This window comes from Strix uralensis, chromosome 6 (genome assembly GCF_047716275.1).
Source record: "Strix uralensis isolate ZFMK-TIS-50842 chromosome 6, bStrUra1, whole genome shotgun sequence".
NCBI lineage: Eukaryota > Metazoa > Chordata > Aves > Strigiformes > Strigidae > Strix > Strix uralensis.
The window spans coordinates 27,030,820-27,049,571 of record NC_133977.1 but is presented as its reverse complement, the minus strand read 5'-3'; the positions used below and the strand labels follow the sequence as shown (position 1 = coordinate 27,049,571).

At 37.5% G+C, this 18,752-nt stretch overlaps 1 protein-coding gene across 7 annotated transcripts in view; it reads right to left on the bottom strand.

Annotated features, from left to right (window-relative positions):
- The window catches only part of ITGB6 (integrin subunit beta 6), a 53,986-nt gene that overhangs the window by 18,153 nt on the left and 17,081 nt on the right, over positions 1–18,752 (bottom strand). For 5 of the 7 annotated variants that reach the window (XM_074873370.1, XM_074873367.1, XM_074873372.1 and 2 more), the window contains exons 4-12: positions 18,314–18,378; positions 17,789–17,865; positions 16,974–17,053; positions 14,022–14,223; positions 12,855–13,101; positions 11,824–11,989; positions 11,121–11,282; positions 10,242–10,337; positions 4,831–4,920 (exon numbers count right to left, since the gene is read on the bottom strand). In XM_074873370.1, coding sequence (XP_074729471.1) covers positions 4,831–4,920; positions 10,242–10,337; positions 11,121–11,282; positions 11,824–11,989; positions 12,855–13,101; positions 14,022–14,223; positions 16,974–17,053; positions 17,789–17,849 — 1,104 coding nt within the window. In that variant the 5' untranslated portion in view covers positions 17,850–17,865; positions 18,314–18,378. Of the gene's footprint in view, positions 1–4,830; positions 4,921–10,241; positions 10,338–11,120; positions 11,283–11,823; positions 11,990–12,854; positions 13,102–14,021; positions 14,224–16,973; positions 17,054–17,788; positions 17,866–17,967; positions 17,992–18,313; positions 18,379–18,752 lie in introns of those variants that run through there. The other 2 variants (XM_074873369.1, XM_074873371.1) reach the window with 2 other exon arrangements.

Genomic DNA, 18,752 nt, shown 5'->3' with positions numbered 1-18,752 from the left:
GACTTCTCTATTGCAAGAAAAATGGGGAACAAGCAAAACAAAGCAAGTGCTGACAGAACTGGCTTTCAGTGGAAAGCAATGGCTGTATCATTTTAATATCTACTACCATGGGGCTTATTTCCTGCCCTTGCAGGAGAATAAATTCGATGTTTTATTAAATCATCTTTCATCACTAAGCGCTCTGCTGACTGACAGGTTTTTCTTTAGCTCTGGTCTTACTGAGGAATGGATTTGTGTCCCTGGTTGCATTGCTAGCACGGGGCTTTTCCTGATTAGCCAGCCTATGTCAATATTGCTCCCTCTTTATCTCTTCCGGTAGAATCAAACCTCACAATCTCTCTCAGGGCAGGGCAGACTCCCAGTTCAGTTTTGCTTCAGTGTGAGGCCTCCATGAGTTAGCCTGATGTTTCCAGGACCAGAGCCAGAGGCAAGCCCCACAGAGAGCTCCCACAGCCAGGGGGCTCACTCCCTTCCTTTCTTCTCCTGATGGAAATTCCTTCTTCATGAGCTGTCAGTGCTCTTTCAAGTTGTATTCAACAACATTCTCATTTCTTAATGATTTGCTCAATCAAACTTTTGTTTCTTAAGTGAAAAACTTACTTCCTGAACTCTTTCATAACAGGCTTTTATATTTAACTCTCTAAAATATTTTATAGCAATTTTGCTTACACAACTTAACCTTAATCCAAAGCCCATAGCAGACCATGGGGAAATTCCCTATGACTTCATTGGACTGTGGATCCACTAAATGGAAATTTTTCAAAAGTACCTTAGCAATTGCTGAGCAAAACTCCCACTGACTTGGTTTTGTGCTCTTACAAGCTTAATTGCTTTTCAAAATACCCCCTGCACTTCAATCAGAGCATGAGGAGCTTGCTGAACTTACTTCAGTGAGTCATTCTAGTAAAGTCATCGGGATGACTCACTGGAGTAAAGGTCTGGTGGGGTAAAACAAGCTAAAAGTAGAATAGGTATAAGCCTGCATTAAAAACAGCTCCCTGTCCTTTGTACATGTCCTGGATTCCCTGGAAATTTCTCTTAGGTTTGTGTCTGGTGGGGTTTTTTAACGACTTTTCATTTGGAAAACCTTGTCAGTAAACCAAAGCAACACATGTCATGCAAGACACATTCACATACTACACAGAGATCTTTCCAGCACGCAGCCAGAGCAGTAAAGCTGTGCCCTGGACATCAGGTTGGTAATGTTGGTAGTTCTGAATAGGTCCAATTTTCCCTTTACATTTGTTTTAGAGTTAGGTGTTTATGTTGCTATTGAAACAACGCATAGAGTCTTAGGTAAAAATTTGTTTGCAACAGATGGGCTCTCAGAAAAGTACCAAATATATCAAACCTCTAGATAAAACTCTGAACATTGATATGTGATAATGTTACGGGAAATAGCACCAAATATTCCCTCTTCCACCAGCTGCAAAACTATGAGGCTCAAATAGAGTGCAACTGTGAGAGAAAATTTAATGCTGCTGAACACCAAGTCACAATACTTTGAATCCTGGTGTCTGTATTGGATCATTTGAACATGCCTCGCTGTTGTAAGAGGTCAAAATATGCACCTTATGCCACTGAAAATGAATGCATAAACTGAGACAAACTCCAGTTTCTTATATCTCAATATCTGTGAGGACTTTTAATGGTGGCCATAGTTTGGGGATAAATAGTGGACAGTTTAGTGAGCTTTAAGCCATTCACAGAGAAACATCTGTGGTTCAAAAAATTTTCTGAATGAAACAAAAGACAAAGCAGTGTTACAAACTTGTGCCTTTGTGTTACCTGTCTTTTAAATATATCATTAGTCTGGTCTTATTTTCCTGTAAGTGAAAGGACCAATCAGTAAAAAAAAAAAAAAAAAAAAAAGTGGAATTTTTCTGAAATTTTAAAATCCTGGGATGACTTTAATCAAACGGCCTGGTATCTGCCACAATGCATTTTAGCCTACAGCTCTGCAATACAAAGTTATGCAGAATTCAATGTTAAACAAAGCAGGCAGAAATATGCTTACAGAAGAAAATGAATCATTCTTGGAAAGAACATGAGAACTCTTTGTAACAAATATTTTGACAGCTCAGACTTTCTTAACTTGCTTACTTCCTCTCTGAAGCTTTTAGATAGCCACACATGGTGAACAGTACTAGCAAACCTTGTGTTTGTGCAGCAAGCAAAGACTTGAAAGCACTTTCAAAACATTAAAAGATTTAGCCTAACTCTATTCTTGGGGTGCAAATAGTTATTTATTCCTTTTTTGTGGGTAAAGAAACACAGACACCAGGCATTGAATTACACTGCTGGGAGTATGATGAAAAGTCTGTGACAAAAATGGAATTAGATCTTCTGTTTTGCATGTGATTTTTAACCACAGGTCTACCCTCATTTTCCCCTTCCCAGTCCATAAAAATTCAGGTGTCCTCACTTATGCCAAAAAAGGTGGTTTTCAGTGTTTCCTGCTTGGAAGATTTTCAATCATGAAGCAATAGTATTGTTAACCTTTAAGGTTAAGTGTAATAAAATGGGCTCCAGGAAATTTTGAGTGTGACATGTTGCTACTTGTATACTCTGTATATCTTGAAATATATGTGGGATTTTAAGAACCTATGAGCAACTCTGGCGCATGGTCCAGACATGCTGTACCTGAACGAGGATGACGTGAGGAGTCATGGCCCGAAGGCAGGAGCACCATTCCTGCAGTCACCTTCCTGCCTCTACAGGAGGTGAGCGAGCACAGAACTCAGAGCCCCCTCCAAACCCTGCCCCCAGAACGGCTGAAACAAGGACCACTCAAAACAACTCAGGAGCTGCACCGAGGTCACCTCTGACAGTGGTGGGAGATGATCTGCTCAAAGCATGCAGCAGCTAAAAAGCCAACAATGTCCCAGAGATCACGAGCAAGGATGCTGAGAACAAGACAGCGTGCATCTTTTTGCCTCTGTATAAACCTTGGTGTGCCTTGTCTTGTGTACTGCAAGCTCTTCTGGTCTCCGCATCTCAGGAAGGACTCATTGGAGTCAGGGAAGGTAAAGAGAAGATCACCCAAAGTCACCAAGGGGATGAAGCAGCTGAGGAGAGACTTAGAAGGGTGGGATTGTCCAATTTGAAGATAAGATTGGAGGGGTGGAAGGTGTCAATGATGAAATGTTATGAAATCATGAAGACATGAAGATAAGGCGAATGCAGAGCTGTTATACACCAAACCTGCGACACCAGAATTAAGGTGCACTCAGTGATACTTTAGAGCATAGGGAGTAGTTTAAAATGGGAAAAAGAAAAATATATCTTGAAGTAGTGCAACTGGACTCTTTTTTGCTACAGAAGGCAATGGGCACTGAAAATATCAGCAGGTTTGAAAAGGAGAGTAGAAAAAGTGGACAATAGGTGCATAGGCAGACACTGAGGGGAAGAGGCAAGGATGCACTCTCCACCTTTCCAGTGTTCCAGCAAGGCAGGAGGTGCCATGACACTGCAATAGAGGAAGCACTGTTCTGCACTTAATGTGACAGCAAAGGCACCAGGACACAGCACTGGTACAATTATTTTATGCTTTTTCCATTACTTACTGGACAACAAAATGGTATTTCAGTGTTAAATGTAGGAACCTCTGTCTGTACATTAGAGTGCCAGCCTCAAGAAATCCTGGTGGAGACCAGACGTGACTAACAACAGGTTGGACTCCAGAAGTGAAATCCTGGTGCCACTGGATGTTTAGCAATAGCTTTCCTCATATAAAAATTCCCCCCCTATTTACTACAATCTGTAGACTCCCAAGATTAATCTTAAAGTTCTTTGCCTATTAATTTTCCATAGGACAGAGAATCTTCTGGTATTCTGTATTTAATTTAAAAAATCGTAATTCACCAATTGTATTACTTTTATAAGAGTTAGAAGAATTCGGTTTGCCTTCCTATCATCAAGAACAAACTAATTTTGGGCATAATGATGATCATCTCATTCAGGTGACAGGAGGAAGAGCAGAAAAAAATAAGGAAAGAAACAGAAGGTATTTGCAAAGAGTTATTTGGCACTGTAGCCAACTGGTAGAGCAGGTTTTTAATAAAAAGGGACTGAGATGGAAAGAGAAATCTATGGTATATCATCATATATGTAAATTAATATATCTGTGTAAAGACATGTAAAACTGTCTAGAAACATTCCCCTGACAGAAAAGAGCCAGGCAGCCAGGTTACATTGTACAAACAAAGCTCTGAAGAGCAGCACTGTGTTTGTGTTCCTGTCATCTTTACAGTATTTTTTGCTATTGTCTAAACAAACCTATTCAAGTGTTGGTATTATCTAAACAAACCCATTTTGGCTCCTGTGTTCTTCTTTTTAAAAACCTCAGAACAGCCTCACAGGGGCAGCATCAAATTGCTAAAGCAGAGAAGAGCACTAAGCACAGGGTAGTGCTTTTTTCCCCAAATATTCCTGCAGCAATTGTACATCTGCTCTGGTGACAGCTACCAATGAGAAGTTGAATCCCTGTCGAGGTATTGAACAGGGAGACCTGAATACTTATATTAAAGAAGGCTTAAGAGTAGGTGTGAAATACAGGACTATGAAGAAGGCAAGACAGATGAGACACTGATGTGAATTTAACATTCCAGCAGAACTAAGGAATGACAGAAGGTTATAGGAATTTTGTTTCTGTGCTTACTTAATCCTCAGAGTGAACACTTTTCCTGTTAAGGTCAGCATCTAAGTATAAAAAAGGATGGTCTTTGCTTCTTTTTATGCACTGATTACAAGATACTTGTTTTTAGCAAACTGTGATCTAATTTTGAAAAAGTAGACATGCAGGAAGAAAATACATTATAACCATCCTACCTGATATGCAGCAATGATCAGCTGGAGAATATTTCCAGAATCCTTCTGTAGTCGTCCAACAGTAGCTCCAGGAATAAGCTTTGCATAGTTCTGAAAATATAAAAAAGACAAAGACTAGGTGACAAGGAGCTACCATCTGAAAAAAATCCCCCAAATATATTGAAGCCAACTAAAATAAATAATAGTGACATTTTCAAGGACCCTTGTAGACTCAATTACACACATCCTGTTGAAAAAGCCCTATGGAGAAGAGCTAATTTCAGTGAAAATTAATGGGACATACGTTGCTAAAACACCTTTGATACTACGGTATTTTTCAGCTCTATTTTTTCAAATTTAGAAGGAAAATATATTCTATCAACAGTTGTGTTTTTCTCTAATAAAAATAACCAAAAGTAGATTCAGCTGCTCTATGTTGGTACTATTCAAGAGTCTTGAATTCTACATCCACTAACAGCAGTCACTTTTTTATCTTTGCAAGCAACTGAGCATCTTGAATTCTGATTAGTGAGGGCACAGAAGTTAAGAAGTTTAAACTAAGGGTTACAAGAACTTTGAACAAAGGCCCTTAAAAAACTACTGGTTTATGTTTGATGTAACACCCCACATGTATCCTAGTAGTCTTTGGCTGTGATTTATTGTATGTTGACTTTATGTTAATAATACAGTGCCTATTTAACAATTTATTTCAGTGATAATTTTTCTTTTCTTTTTGCAATAAATTGCATTGTGACACTAACATGACATCTAGCAGCTAGATTTTAAATATGCTCTGTTAAAATTTATCTTGCCTGATTATTAACTACCTGAACTTCTCTTGCTTGTACCTATGCTTTTGGAAAACAATAAGTGTTCATCATTTAAAAAAACCAGATTGTAGCATTCATTTTCTTTTGCAATTTATCATATCAATGCTGTTATTTTAATTAAAAAGAATTCCAGAGAGCTATTAATAAACATAGATTATTTGATACTCTTATAGCCCTGTTATACTTTACATTTCCAAAAGCCCTGTGATTACTTTATATATTATGTATGGAATACTTATCATTCATTAGATTTCTAAAGTACTATTGTAAATCACTGGGATTAACTGTATTTTATGTTACAGCTGGTGACTTTGCATTCCTGACTTCTGTGATTAGTGCTCTCTCAAGGATCCTTAGAATACTAAAACTCTGCATTTTGTACACGTGGACCCTTTGGGAGATAATTATAAGAAAAGGTGATAAACCTGGAATTTAAACTGTAGCACCCTTTAATCTGTGGTATGCAAAACAAACAGCAGGGATATACTGTTCTGAAGACTTCGTTTTATCTTTCCCCTTTGAAGAAAATTATTCTGCATGGTGATACAAGGATGACGTTGCAAGCTCAGTCTAAGTGTGTATCTCCAGTCCATTGGTTAAACCCTACCTTGTAGCAAATACTTCTGTTTAACTATTAACAGGGTGAGACAGACTGATGTTTTTAGAGTGTTACTATTGTAAAACATCCGAAGGATGCCATGGAATTTAGTCTTTTAACAAATATTCATTAAATGGTGAACTGCCATTTTGTAGACATACTCTCATGTTAGTGAAATTTGAGAATTATATATCTGAGTTCAGTGGGGTTATGTCTAACTTTTAGCAGTGTGATAGAAGAATTTTTATCATAAATAGAGTGTCATGACAAATTTATAAAAATCATTTGAAATTCTGTACAAGTATGGAGACTGGAGTATTTTTAGTTCAATTTTCAGCAGTGAAATGGAGTCTGAAAAACCCAATTTTCAAGCTGTATTCTCCTGTGATATAAAAAGAAATAATTTGTCCAAAAAAGACCACTTTCTGTTTCAAAAGAAGTGCTGCTTAGTCAGGATTAAATAGGGAGTCTTTTTCCTTATCTAAGTTTGAATACATTTTTAAAGAATTCTGCTTGAAAACAAATAATATCAACAATAATAACTACTTCATGAAGCATTTTATATACCAAATAGGATTTACACAGTCAAAATATCATTATTATTGCCATATTCACAGATTAGAGTGAATAGCTTTTATCGTGTAAAAACATTCCCTGCTGCTTTGGTAAGACTCAGCTGAGACTAATGATGCAAATAGTTAGTCATATATGAACATATTTTAAAAGACCTTTTTTTGGGGGTGGCAAACCCTTTTTATAAATAATCTCAATTTATCGGGGCTCAGTGTAAGAAACTTCATCCTCTCTCTGGCATTTAATTTTGAGTGGCCTTATAAATGTTTCTGTGTGACTACTTTCAAAGTTCTTGTGGTCAGGGAGACCATCAGACCTAAACCTTCCCCCTCGTTTAGATTGCTGTGCAATAGCTGTTTGGTTCCATGGAAGGATCAAAACTAACACCAGCTATGTTACAAGCATATGTATTCTGTGCTTGTGCAATCCATAATATTTGTGTGTTAGAAAATTCAGTTGAAGAGGATCAAGAATATTAAATGACTGAATTATTTTGGGCTAAATTTTTGGGGATTATACAGGGCTAGAAATATAAAATATATATTTGACAGTCTGAACACTGCACTTAAGACTAATGGAATCTATCAAGTCTATTTAAAGAGGTGCTTTCTAAATCCTCACAGTCATTTTAATGTATGTTTGTCCCTAAAACTGAATTATAAATAGCAATGATCAGTTTTGGGATCTGACATAATTACATGTTAAGTTCAAGTAGATTTGAGATGAGATATTTGGGGAGAGGTTTTCCACCTCAAACAATAATTAACTTTGTGAGGGTTTTCTGAGGGAGATTGCAGAATCTCCATCACTGAGGCTTTTTAAAAGAAGTAAACCACCAAGACAAGAGTGGCTTAATGGTGGTGCCCAAGTGCCAGTTTAGGGTCCTCTCCCAGGTCTTCCAGGCTACCTGAGCAGTGCCCTTAAGACAAGAATAACTCTCATTGTCTTGCTTTGCTCTTTTTACATTCTTAAGCATGGATACTTGGTTATTTACATTTCTATTAAAAATTTGACTCACATAGATGAAAACATGACACAATTTTCCTCGTTACAGGTCCTACATATACTCTTGAAAGTATACTGTAGTGTGGAAAAACTGCACTGAGAGACATATATGATTTCTGTACTTGCTTTGACTAATTTTCCACATTGCCTACAGGATAGAAAGCAGACCATACAACTACAGCTATCCAAATAAGTGACAGAAAGCAGCATTAAAAGATGAAAGCAGCAGATAGAATATATTGAATGGGATTACTATATACCCTACAAGATACAAAATAGTCGCACTTTTTTTCCTAACAAAGAAAGTAGCAAGAAGAAACCATTCTCCAGTTAGGTTAACAATGGCTTGCATTTTTTTGTTAGCTATAAATCTTTGTTTAGTGTTCCCAGTGAACAAAAGGTGACATTTGATAACTTTGATACTGGTATAACACTGACACAGGGATACTGAAATAGAAACCCCCTGATAAGAACACTGTTGGCCAACTCTGAGGGTGACCACCAGCAATTTCCAAGGGAAAATATAATGCCATCAGTAAGAGAAAAGTTTCTTTAGACAAAATAAGGCTCTGTAAATCGAAGAGATACTTCCAAACTATCTCCTAGAACAGCCCTTATTCATGCAGCTCCTATTAAAATCAGGAAGATTTCACTTGTCATTAATTAGGCCCCTATTAAGAAATTGTTGAGCAATAATGAGGTGTAGTAAAAGTTTTTAAATGTACAAATTTTAACTTATCTATGCTGTGACTATAGAATCCCACTGCACTTGTAATTGACTTGTAGTATTGTTGATCTAAATTTTCACGCTTCAGCTCTGTATTCAGTGCAGTCTTTAAAAAAGCCAGGCAGTCAATGCTCCAAGATGCAGAGGGGTTCCTTCATTGTCAAGATTGTAATCTGAGAATTTATGACAGACGTGACTCTTGTAATTTTTGTTAAACACCTGGAATATTAGTCTTTCTGAAGACAACACTACAACTGGAATCAGTTGCAGAAGCACGGGGGAGTCTTCCCTGGGTTACACAGAGGATATAGAAATAGAAAACTCTCATGCTGGTGAGCACCTCAAGGACTCATCCGCTCTCTCCACTGTAACATAGGACCTTCTTCCCTACTCTTTCTTTCCTATTTTCCATGTGGGTATCACACCAGAGAAGCACCTTTCTTCTCATTCCTTTACTTTTGGCTTTTAATGAGGAATGTTGTGTGAAGGTTTTTCTTTTGGAAAGACGAGCTTCTTGTATCAGCAGGATGACCCTTATTGATTCCCTCTCAACCAACCTGAATAAATCTGGAGGCACAATTTCTCTCCCCTTGTCCCCCTTTAAACAGCAGTATGTGGCCAGGCAGACAAGCTTAAACTGCAAAAGTCCTTATTATCCTCACTGAATTCTTATCTAGAATTTTTTTTTGCATGTGAAGATTTCTTCCCAGCAGCAGAACCGGGCAGAAAAAGAAATAAGAATTGCCAACATTCCTTCTTATTTTATCTTAGAGGGCTTTTGTTCACATTCAATGCAAAAAGCAGTTAAGCAGCCATTGGTGGCTTTGCCTCAGCTCACAGCTGGAATATCCAATAGGCCAAAAGCAGCACGGGGCTTCGGGAAGGTTTATGTTATTGGAGGCTGAAAACAGGTGCCTGTACAGATGACTGATGGAGCTGCAGGTATGAATGATATTCAATTTATTAAAAATATGGATTTTACATATCTGTAATGACTGCTCCTCTGCTCTCCCCTCTCTCCTGACTCCCATTTCCCATGACATGGCTTCACAGAGCAGGAAATTACTTCACAGAACAGGATTCTGCGAGTCCTAATGTCAAAAATTCCTGTAATGAAGTGTTTTTCTTCAGTAGACATGAGGAATGACACATGACAGAAGAGGACTTTGTCCATCATGTTTTGTAGTTTTAATCTTGCTGTTAATTTCCTATTTGCCTCATTGGAAAGAGACAAAAAAGCAAAGAAAAATTAATAAAACTCTCAGGTCAGCTGAAAAAAAAAACCCCATGATCTCAGAGTTGAGCGTGAAGACAACTGCATTTTTCAGAAAATATTCCTGTCTTATAAAAGTAAGAAAAGGCTCAACTATCCTTCTCTATCCTTATAAAACACAAAAGGCTAATCATGATTACACTGAGTAGTTTAGCAATGCTTAGTTTGACAATCCTTGACTTAAAAAAATTAGTGTGATTCAACTTGAAATCCAATTTAAGAGTTATCTGAGAACATCAAAATTAATACATGAAGCAGCACTTCCTAAGTAAAAGAGACTTCCTCTGATCTAAAATTTCCTAGCTATTTTTATTACATAAATACCTTGTAGAATTCAGTGCTTAGTACTAGAATTATTGTATCAGCTGTGAAAAAGGGTGAACTTTAAAACAAATACTGGCAAACGGAACATTTTAGTTTGCTCACCTCATATATGTGAACTTGCTCATTTGTTACAGCAAAAATTAACAGAACATTGTTTTGCACAAGTTTGTCGACTAATTGTCCAATTGTGGGATACTCCTGCAAACAAACGGAAGAGAGCCACATCAATCCATTTTTCATGTGCATCCAGTTGCTAATTATCTCCCATGAAACACACATTCAAATGATCATAATTAACACTGTACTCTCTGCATAGTATAAACTATAATTAGGTACTACATCTATTAAAAAAAAAATAGTGTATATAATTTACTCGTGCTGTTTTTAAGGAAACCCCTCTGAGAAAAGTACAGTGGCAGCCTCCATACTGGGACACTTGCATCAGTAGCACCTGTGAGAGAGATATATATATATATCTATCTGTAAAAAACCCAAAGAATAACACTGCACCAGAGCAACTGGGTATTTGTCCTCCACTGAACACCATCGTGCATATATTCAGTATTTTTGAAGACTGAATGTTAAGCTGGTAAGTTCTCCTACATGAACGGTGTCCTACAAATTCCTGAAGTTCTCCTGAATTCATACCCTTACAGGGAACATGATTAATGCAAATTTTGTCTTCCCTGCAGAAGGAAATACTAGTCAGCCCCATTCCATGTGTTTTCCGGGTTAACAGGAATAAATTTGTGCTTTCTTTTTTCCCAGTTATAATCTATACTAACTCCATACAAACACACTCTTCTCTTTTTACTGAAAAGTGGAAATGTACAAATAAAATAGATTACATTAAATATCTGGATTCCCCAAATTTTACACTTTTCAGTGATAAAGGTATACTTTCATTAGGTTTCTAATTTGCTCATGTTAGTCTTTAAATTTCCAGAATGCAAGAGCTGTACAAAATTCATAGTAAATTACCAGAACAGTTGACATGGAATATTCGTTATTGTGGTCCAAATGACAGTTCCCATCATTAGGAATAACAATTCCTGCCAGTTTACTGTCCATCCCAAAATGGGAATCAGCATCACTCACAAACACCAGCAAATGTAGAGAATCATTCCTCCATCCAATTTTTTCCTGTCATTTAAAATAGATTAGTTTAGCAGGCTGTATTGCACTCAGAGTATAGAAAAGCAGCAAAAGATTTGGAGAATGGCACCTCAAGATAAATGAACAGAACCACTTTCAAGGGAGTGTCAAAAACATCACAACATCTCCTAAGGGATGATGTTCATTTCATTGTCTTTGGCTAACATTTTGTCTTCCTATTCCTGTGTTTAATAACATGGGCTGGCCATGTTCATGTCAATCTGCTTACTACTCTAAACATAGTTAATCAAAAATATTTAAAGAAAAAACAATTAAAAAACCAGACCCGGTAATGATACAGTTGTTTTGTTTTTTATCCCTGCCAATTAAAAAGAAACACTAAAATATTGCAATATGCATGTTTTACTTGATACAGCCAAAAGTATTTTCACACAAATCTAATAAGGTTCTTGGACTGCATAAAAAAAATCTCAAAAAATAATTATCTGCTGCTTTGAAATACAATCATATAATACTAGAAGCGGTCATATACAGAATAACTAATACTATACCTAGAAGTTTCAATTACCTTGCAAACAGCTGCCTGCATAATTGCATCAAATCCTCCCTCTGGAGTGTCTATATTAGCAGAGATTCGCTGTCCTTTCACAATTTCATTGAATTTTTCAGCATCATTTGTTAGTGACAAAACATGTTTGTATCCAAAGGTGGGTAAGCACTCATATGGTACACTTCTACAAGATAAGTGAGACAGTTTATGGATAATGCAGAGTGAAAAATCACTACAATAGCTACTTTGCAGGCCTGTCTGGATTAGGTTTTGGTCATGTATCTCTCTTCTGTGTTTGAGGTAGATCTAGTGAAAAACTGAGATAATCAAAGAGCATCCAAGTGAGGTGGGCAATGTGGACAGGTCTGCATAAAGCCTGGGAAGTGCCTCCTAGAGCATAGTAATTCAGCCAGTTAACGACGTGCAGTCCTTGCCGTGCTCCTGGATGTGCCTTATTTTCATTCTCAGAAGCACATTAGGATCTGTAGTCCCTTAATGACATTCAGAGAGCACCACCAAGCTGCTGCAGTCCTGCTTCAGGCTGCAGAGCACAGCGTCGACTCCACATAGGTTAGGAAAGGGCTAGGGCAGCCTGGGTTTGGGGGATGCTAGATCTTAAGGGAAAAAAAATGAAAACAACATTGATGGGTAAAGGAAACTGCTATTCTGTGCTGAGTTCGAGTTTGCACCTGCTTAGTATAGCAATGTCATAAAATTCTCATATATATGTATATTCCTGCAAATTAAAGAAAAATACATAATTGTTCTGCATACCTGTTTGTTAACCCATTAAGCACATCTGTAACTAGCAGCAAAAGCTAAAAAGCAGAATCACTCCCAGATTCCTGTCTCCAAAAAACATAAGACTCACAGAATAATGATCAGAGCATGAAACTAAAAGAAACCCATCTTGTTTTCCAAACTGACTCATTTACAGCTGGAAGAGGGCAGAGGTTGCAGTGAGATTGCTGAATTGAATTTTATCCTAAAGATTGATATTATGACTTAATGCTGGCATGCAAACAGATGTAGGTATTTTCCCTGCCTACCTGCAAGGGTTGTTTATTTCTGCAGCTGTAGTTTTGATAAATGGTGAAACTGGTTTTTCAACAAAAGATCCAAACCCCAGTCTGAAGTTGCTTGTCAGTTTTGACATTTCTTTAGAAAGAGTTGAACCCAGTTCTTTGATTGTATTCAGATCATCATCCATGGAGGCTGAAAGATCCATGAGGTAATAGAGATCAATTGGATAATCTTCAGTTTGGTGAACCTTGATCTGTATTGTTTCTTCATGTCCTATTAAGGTCATGGGAAAGTGGGATACATATTAACACTTCTACACAGAAGTTATGAGCAATGCCAATTTCTTCATAAACTTATACCTATGGTGAAAGTTATCTAGTATTTTAAATCACCAGTAGAATTAAAAAATAACTTCAAAAATTCTCTGTCAACAAAAAACTCAAATGGGGGTCTGAAAAATTTAAAGCAGTTCTAGTGGTTTTTTTCTAAACTGTTCTTCAGTAAAGTGATAAGCATAGATTTACAACTGATTGTTATAATTTGAAAAAATATGAGAACATCACTTCAGCAGTATGCAGCTTTAGAAAATTTCGATATGAAGCTAATTAAAATTAAAGGTGGTACTTGTGGGACATACCATGTACTTTAGAAACTCAGAGAAAACCAGAGTGTACCCATAGGTTTTATTCTCAGTTTCAAACCTATGATGTAACCTAAATGGGTGTCTCTTATGTTTCTCTATTCCAAATTTTCTCCGGGAAAAAATCACATCTCAGGGACGCCAAAGTAGGTCTGGAGTGTTTCCATAAATGTCACTGGTACCTTGTAAATCCTCAAAGCAAGGCTTTATGCTGCCTCTGAGATACACTGTTTGCCAGACCTGCAGGGGAGAGGCACAGAGGCAGGGCTGGGGAGGTGCTGGGGGTTTTCATTCTCTCCCTGCCACCTCAATGGCAAGAGAATAGAAGAACTAAAAAAAAATCCTTATTTTTATGATGTACCCAGCACTTCTGAAAGTATTTTGAACTCAGTTGAACCTAGTTTTCATCTGATGAGTCAACAGATAATTTTTGTCTCAACACAGGATTATCTTTATTCTATCAAGATTTTTTTTAGACCATTCAGTCTGAGAAGCTTCAATATATCACCTTGGCTGAAAAAAAAATCCCACATCTATGAACTGAGTGACTTACCTGGTCGCAGCCTGAGAGTTAATTTTTGAGGAGAAATCTGTGTGACATCAGAAGTGTTCTGGGTTGCTACAGTTAGGGGCTTGTTTCTGTGAATTTCTACTTCTGAAATGGGAAATTCAATCAAATTCAACTGGCATCCTTTTGACAAAAGGTTTTCTGGGGTATCACACCTCCCATGAATTCCATCAGAGTCTGTGTAATTCTAAAGCAAACAGGAGAAGGAATGGATGAGTTAAATGTATTTACCGACCAGCCACCAGCACCTGGCTGACAAAAGGTCAATCCAATGCAGGGAACAGAAACAAAGGTGCAAGTTAGTGCAAACTAGTGCAGAAAGAGATCTAGGTGGCACAGAAATCTAAATTTGCCCTTCATGGATCATGTCACACAGGTGTATAATTAATGTAACTTATACTGATTTGGTATCCTGGGAGAAACTGCTCTATTGTTGGGGAATGGGAATTGTGCCACTCACTGCATTTGGCTTCTCGCAGTACTGGGAATGGTAACACAAAGGCCCTATGAGCCCCTGGTTTTTCTATTACAGGATTACGCTGCAAATTCGTCAGTCTTTCCTAAACAGTTTTGAACTGCTGATGGAACAACAGTGTTTAATAACAGAAGAGGTCTCGCAGATAATAAATTCCTACAAATTTTGTGACAAACTGACGGTGGGATACCCAGTCTTCACTGTTTTTTCCTGACCTACCCTTTCCCCTCAACACTCATTTAATATGTTCACTGAAGCAGATAGCAAGTCCTTGTTGCTCTGCCTGGTGCTCAACAAGCACCACAGCCTCTCTCCCTCGCTCCCCAGTGCCAGCGGGGCACCCAGCGTGCCCATGTCTATCTGGGTACGTTTAGCCCAATGTCCTACTTGACCTTCTCCTGTCCGAAGGAAATCACAAGCTTGTCAATATCAGTTGGATAACTTGCAGTTTATTTTTGTTACTCATTTCAAGGCACTTGATATGCATTCCTTTCCACAACACTGCTGCAGGGTAGGTACTATCCCCGTGTAGCGGTGAAGTTAAAGGCTAGTTTTACAAAGAGGCTTCTGTGCCTTATTACCATTTCCTAGAGCTATGTCTAGAGTTTAGATCCTCAAAATCAGTCAGCTGCCTCCTGAACTGGAAACTGCTCTGGCCTGCAAGACCTTTTGACCAAAACCTGGGCAATGCCCAGCACAACTGACACCAAAACATTCAATTCCTGCCTGATGGTCATGGGCCCATACCGTGGGGCCATTCTTTACTCCTGGATGTGGGCAAGCAACCTGGGGTTCAGCCATTAAGCCACAAATATTCTCTGAATTCAGTCACTGAAAAACTTTCCATCCAAAGCAAAACAAATTTACTTTAAACCTACTAAAACCAGAACTGGGACCCTTCTTTCCACCAAGATGTCACACTTCATGCTTGAAAATTATCAAGGATCTTATATATTTTGGTGGAAGCAACGTTGAGACACCTGATGGGAACAGAGGTTTATTATTCTTCCGACCGAATCTATGTCTTTGCTCAGGCAAAACTCTTGCCAACTGCTTCCTGAATACAGGACGCATAAAAATCATGTACCATTATAAAACTTTCACAGGGAGATCCATATCATCTCCTTTAGTTACACACTTTGATTTGCTGGCTTTTCAAAACACATGTGAAGAGGCAAACTCATATTTCAAATACAAGGTGTGTTTTTATCCTACAGAAAACAGTGGTTTCTTTAGAGGCACTTGTGTTTACTCTGACGCTAAAGCTTCTACATCTTTTGCACTGTTGATGTGTGTTCTCTAGGAAACAAGTGAATGAGCCTGTGAACAAAGAAAAAAATCATGTTCACTACTCTGAAGTTTTCAATAGTTCCACAGCTGGGTCTTTTTTTAAACCAATAAATTGTGTTTCATTTTTGTTTTCTGAAAATACATGGCAGTAGTCAAAATTATGTGATCAGATTTCATTTCAAGAAAATCCTGTTTTGATTGTTAAGTACAAACATAAAAACTATTGCAAACACACCAATGTGGGTGAGGTTTTTTTCCCATGGTAACATTTTTTGCAAACGGCTGTATTATTTTTAGCAAACTTATTTTTTTTAAAAAGTGCTGTTTGGTCTCTGTCAGCTACTGCATAAAGCAGTATGTTAGTCCCATCATAGGTATCATTTTACTATTCAGAAAAGCAAGACATACTTTTAACAGCAAATGTGTAAACCAGAACTATCATGAAAGAGACTTATTCGTCTATTATTTCTGGGAAGTTTTTAATTGCTGACTATCTTGTTAACATTAATGAACTAAAACCTGGAATATTTACTGTGAAATAGGGAGATATTCTTTATCACCATTTACAGGTGAAAGTTTTAAAAGCAGAGATGTTAAGTGACTTGCCCGGGGTTACACAGAAAGTCTGCAACAGGTATATGTGAAACAGATACAGATTTTTTTTTAAGCCCAATGTTTTAGAAGAAACACTTACACCTATAGCATACTAATTATAAAACTGACACTACCATCATACTTAAAATTAACCACAGATTAATAATTTGTATATGCAAACTGACTGGACCACCTTCTGTTTACACTGTCTGTCTTGGCATGTAATATGTAAGATGCAGTCTCGTCTCTGACTTGATGTCTGGTGCTTCATCATCAGTGCTGTGGGTGAATCAGCCCTGAGGCTGATGACCTGAGCCACTCTAATAGCAGTTCTCTTTCTGCTTAGATGAGGAAGGTTGTTTTTTTTTTTTTAAAAAAAAAAAAAAAAAGACAACAATGAATAATAGACCATAAAGTCTAGATTGAATTCCACTTTTGATCCCTAGGAGGGCTTCACCAAGCACTGCATGCATTACAAAACCACAGGCTGACCCAATTAAGTCAATACTTCATCAGGCAGAGCTACTACAAACACTTCAAGTCTTACTTTGAAATTTTTTTGGTATCATTTACTCTACCTCTTGAAAACACCAAGCACAGTGTGGTCCGGAAAGCAAACAATCTTCACAAGTCACTGTGCTTTCCTGAGAACAGGTTCCTAAATTTAAATCCAAGAAGATAAAAGACTATTAACATGTGTTTAATCATTCAATTTATGAAGAATCTTGTCATTTAGTGAACATGGGAAGTGAAAAATGTACACATTTATCCATACTTGGAATTATTGATAAAATTCCTGCATAATGGTATTTCTATTGGTAGAAGATTAACTCTCTAATGAAAATTAAAAAACCACAGTTGCTGGCAATTAACATACTTACTTTTGCATGCTTTATGGATGGCATTCACTGAGAATGTTCCTTGTTTTCTCCAGTGCACCTGATAAAGTGTTACATGTGTTTCTGGTATGGTGCAAATAAGACATTTCCAACATAACCAGGAATATTAAAAGAACAGATTTATGTTCACTCTATATGCTTAAAATTGCTTCACTCGGGTCTGTAGAAACTTGATATGATTTTAATTTATTGTGCAAGTACCAGTGAAACACTCAGTCACATGTATAATATTAAGTTTCTCAGTGGATCAAACAGTGATTAGTATAACCAAAATTGCTCAAATGCCCATCTCTTTCATACATGTTGTGCTATGTAATGACCATATAAATCATAGCTGAATTTGCAGGGTCTGTCAGCAGTCTGTCAAAAAAAAAAGTCATTAAACAGAAAGGAATGATTAAATACAGAAGACAGAAAGCTATTTCATATCAACTTCAAGCAAGAAACAATGCAAAAATGGTTTTGAAATGGATCTCCCTACCTCTGAGCCTTACCTTGCACATAGTTATTCCTTTGCAGAAATAGGAAACAGAGGCAAAGCAATTCAATCCCCATTCGTTTTCAGTGCTGGCTGCGTGACAAAAAAATATTAGCATGTTAATTATCGTCCGCGTAAAAGTAGAATGTCGTAAAAAACATATATTCCTGGAGGGTGTTTTCAGATGTCACCTACACTGGATTGTGAGGAAACTTCAACCCTACTGGGACAGACCATAAATAAAAGTGAAAACAAGGGCTACCTGGGCAGGTAAAGCAGACAAGCTGTGCATAAAGTAACGTGAACATGGTTATCACTTCCTTGTTTTCCTGGACTCCTTATAAGGTATAAGGGGAAAATTCATTCAGGTGAAGATTTCTGTCAATCCCAGTCACTCTGGGTCCTAGAGCAACCCAGCCAAGAGAGCGGGTTTTCCTGTGTACAGCAGCTCTTAAAAGGGTCCTCTAAAATAATGTCTTTAATTGTTCCCTGAGGGAGTGTGTTAGGTAGATGGATCATTACAATTGCTAAGTGAGTATACCTGGACAGATGTAAAAATCCCATTTTTTCAGATTTCATGATGTGGAGGGAAACTTGTAAAGGCAACTGCAAAAAAAACCAAAAAGCAATCACTTACTATAATTGAGAACCTGGCTTCAGTAATTCAAGATACAGAGTACATTTATTAACATTGCAACCTGAAAAGGAAATGTTACAGTTGTGGATTTTTGAAATATGTAGAAGTAGGAATAATTACATTCCCAGTTCTGCAACTGACTTGGAAAAAAAATCATGTCAGCTTTAACTCTGTGTAATAAGTGGCCAAATATTCTACAGCACAGATACAACAATATAACAAGTTGTTGCTATCTCTTTTCCCTGTTCCCAGTCTGGAATGAAGGCAAAATATGCATTTCTTACAACCTTATTAAAAGGAAATAAAATTTCTTATTTGCAGATTTCATCTCTTCCCACCTTTT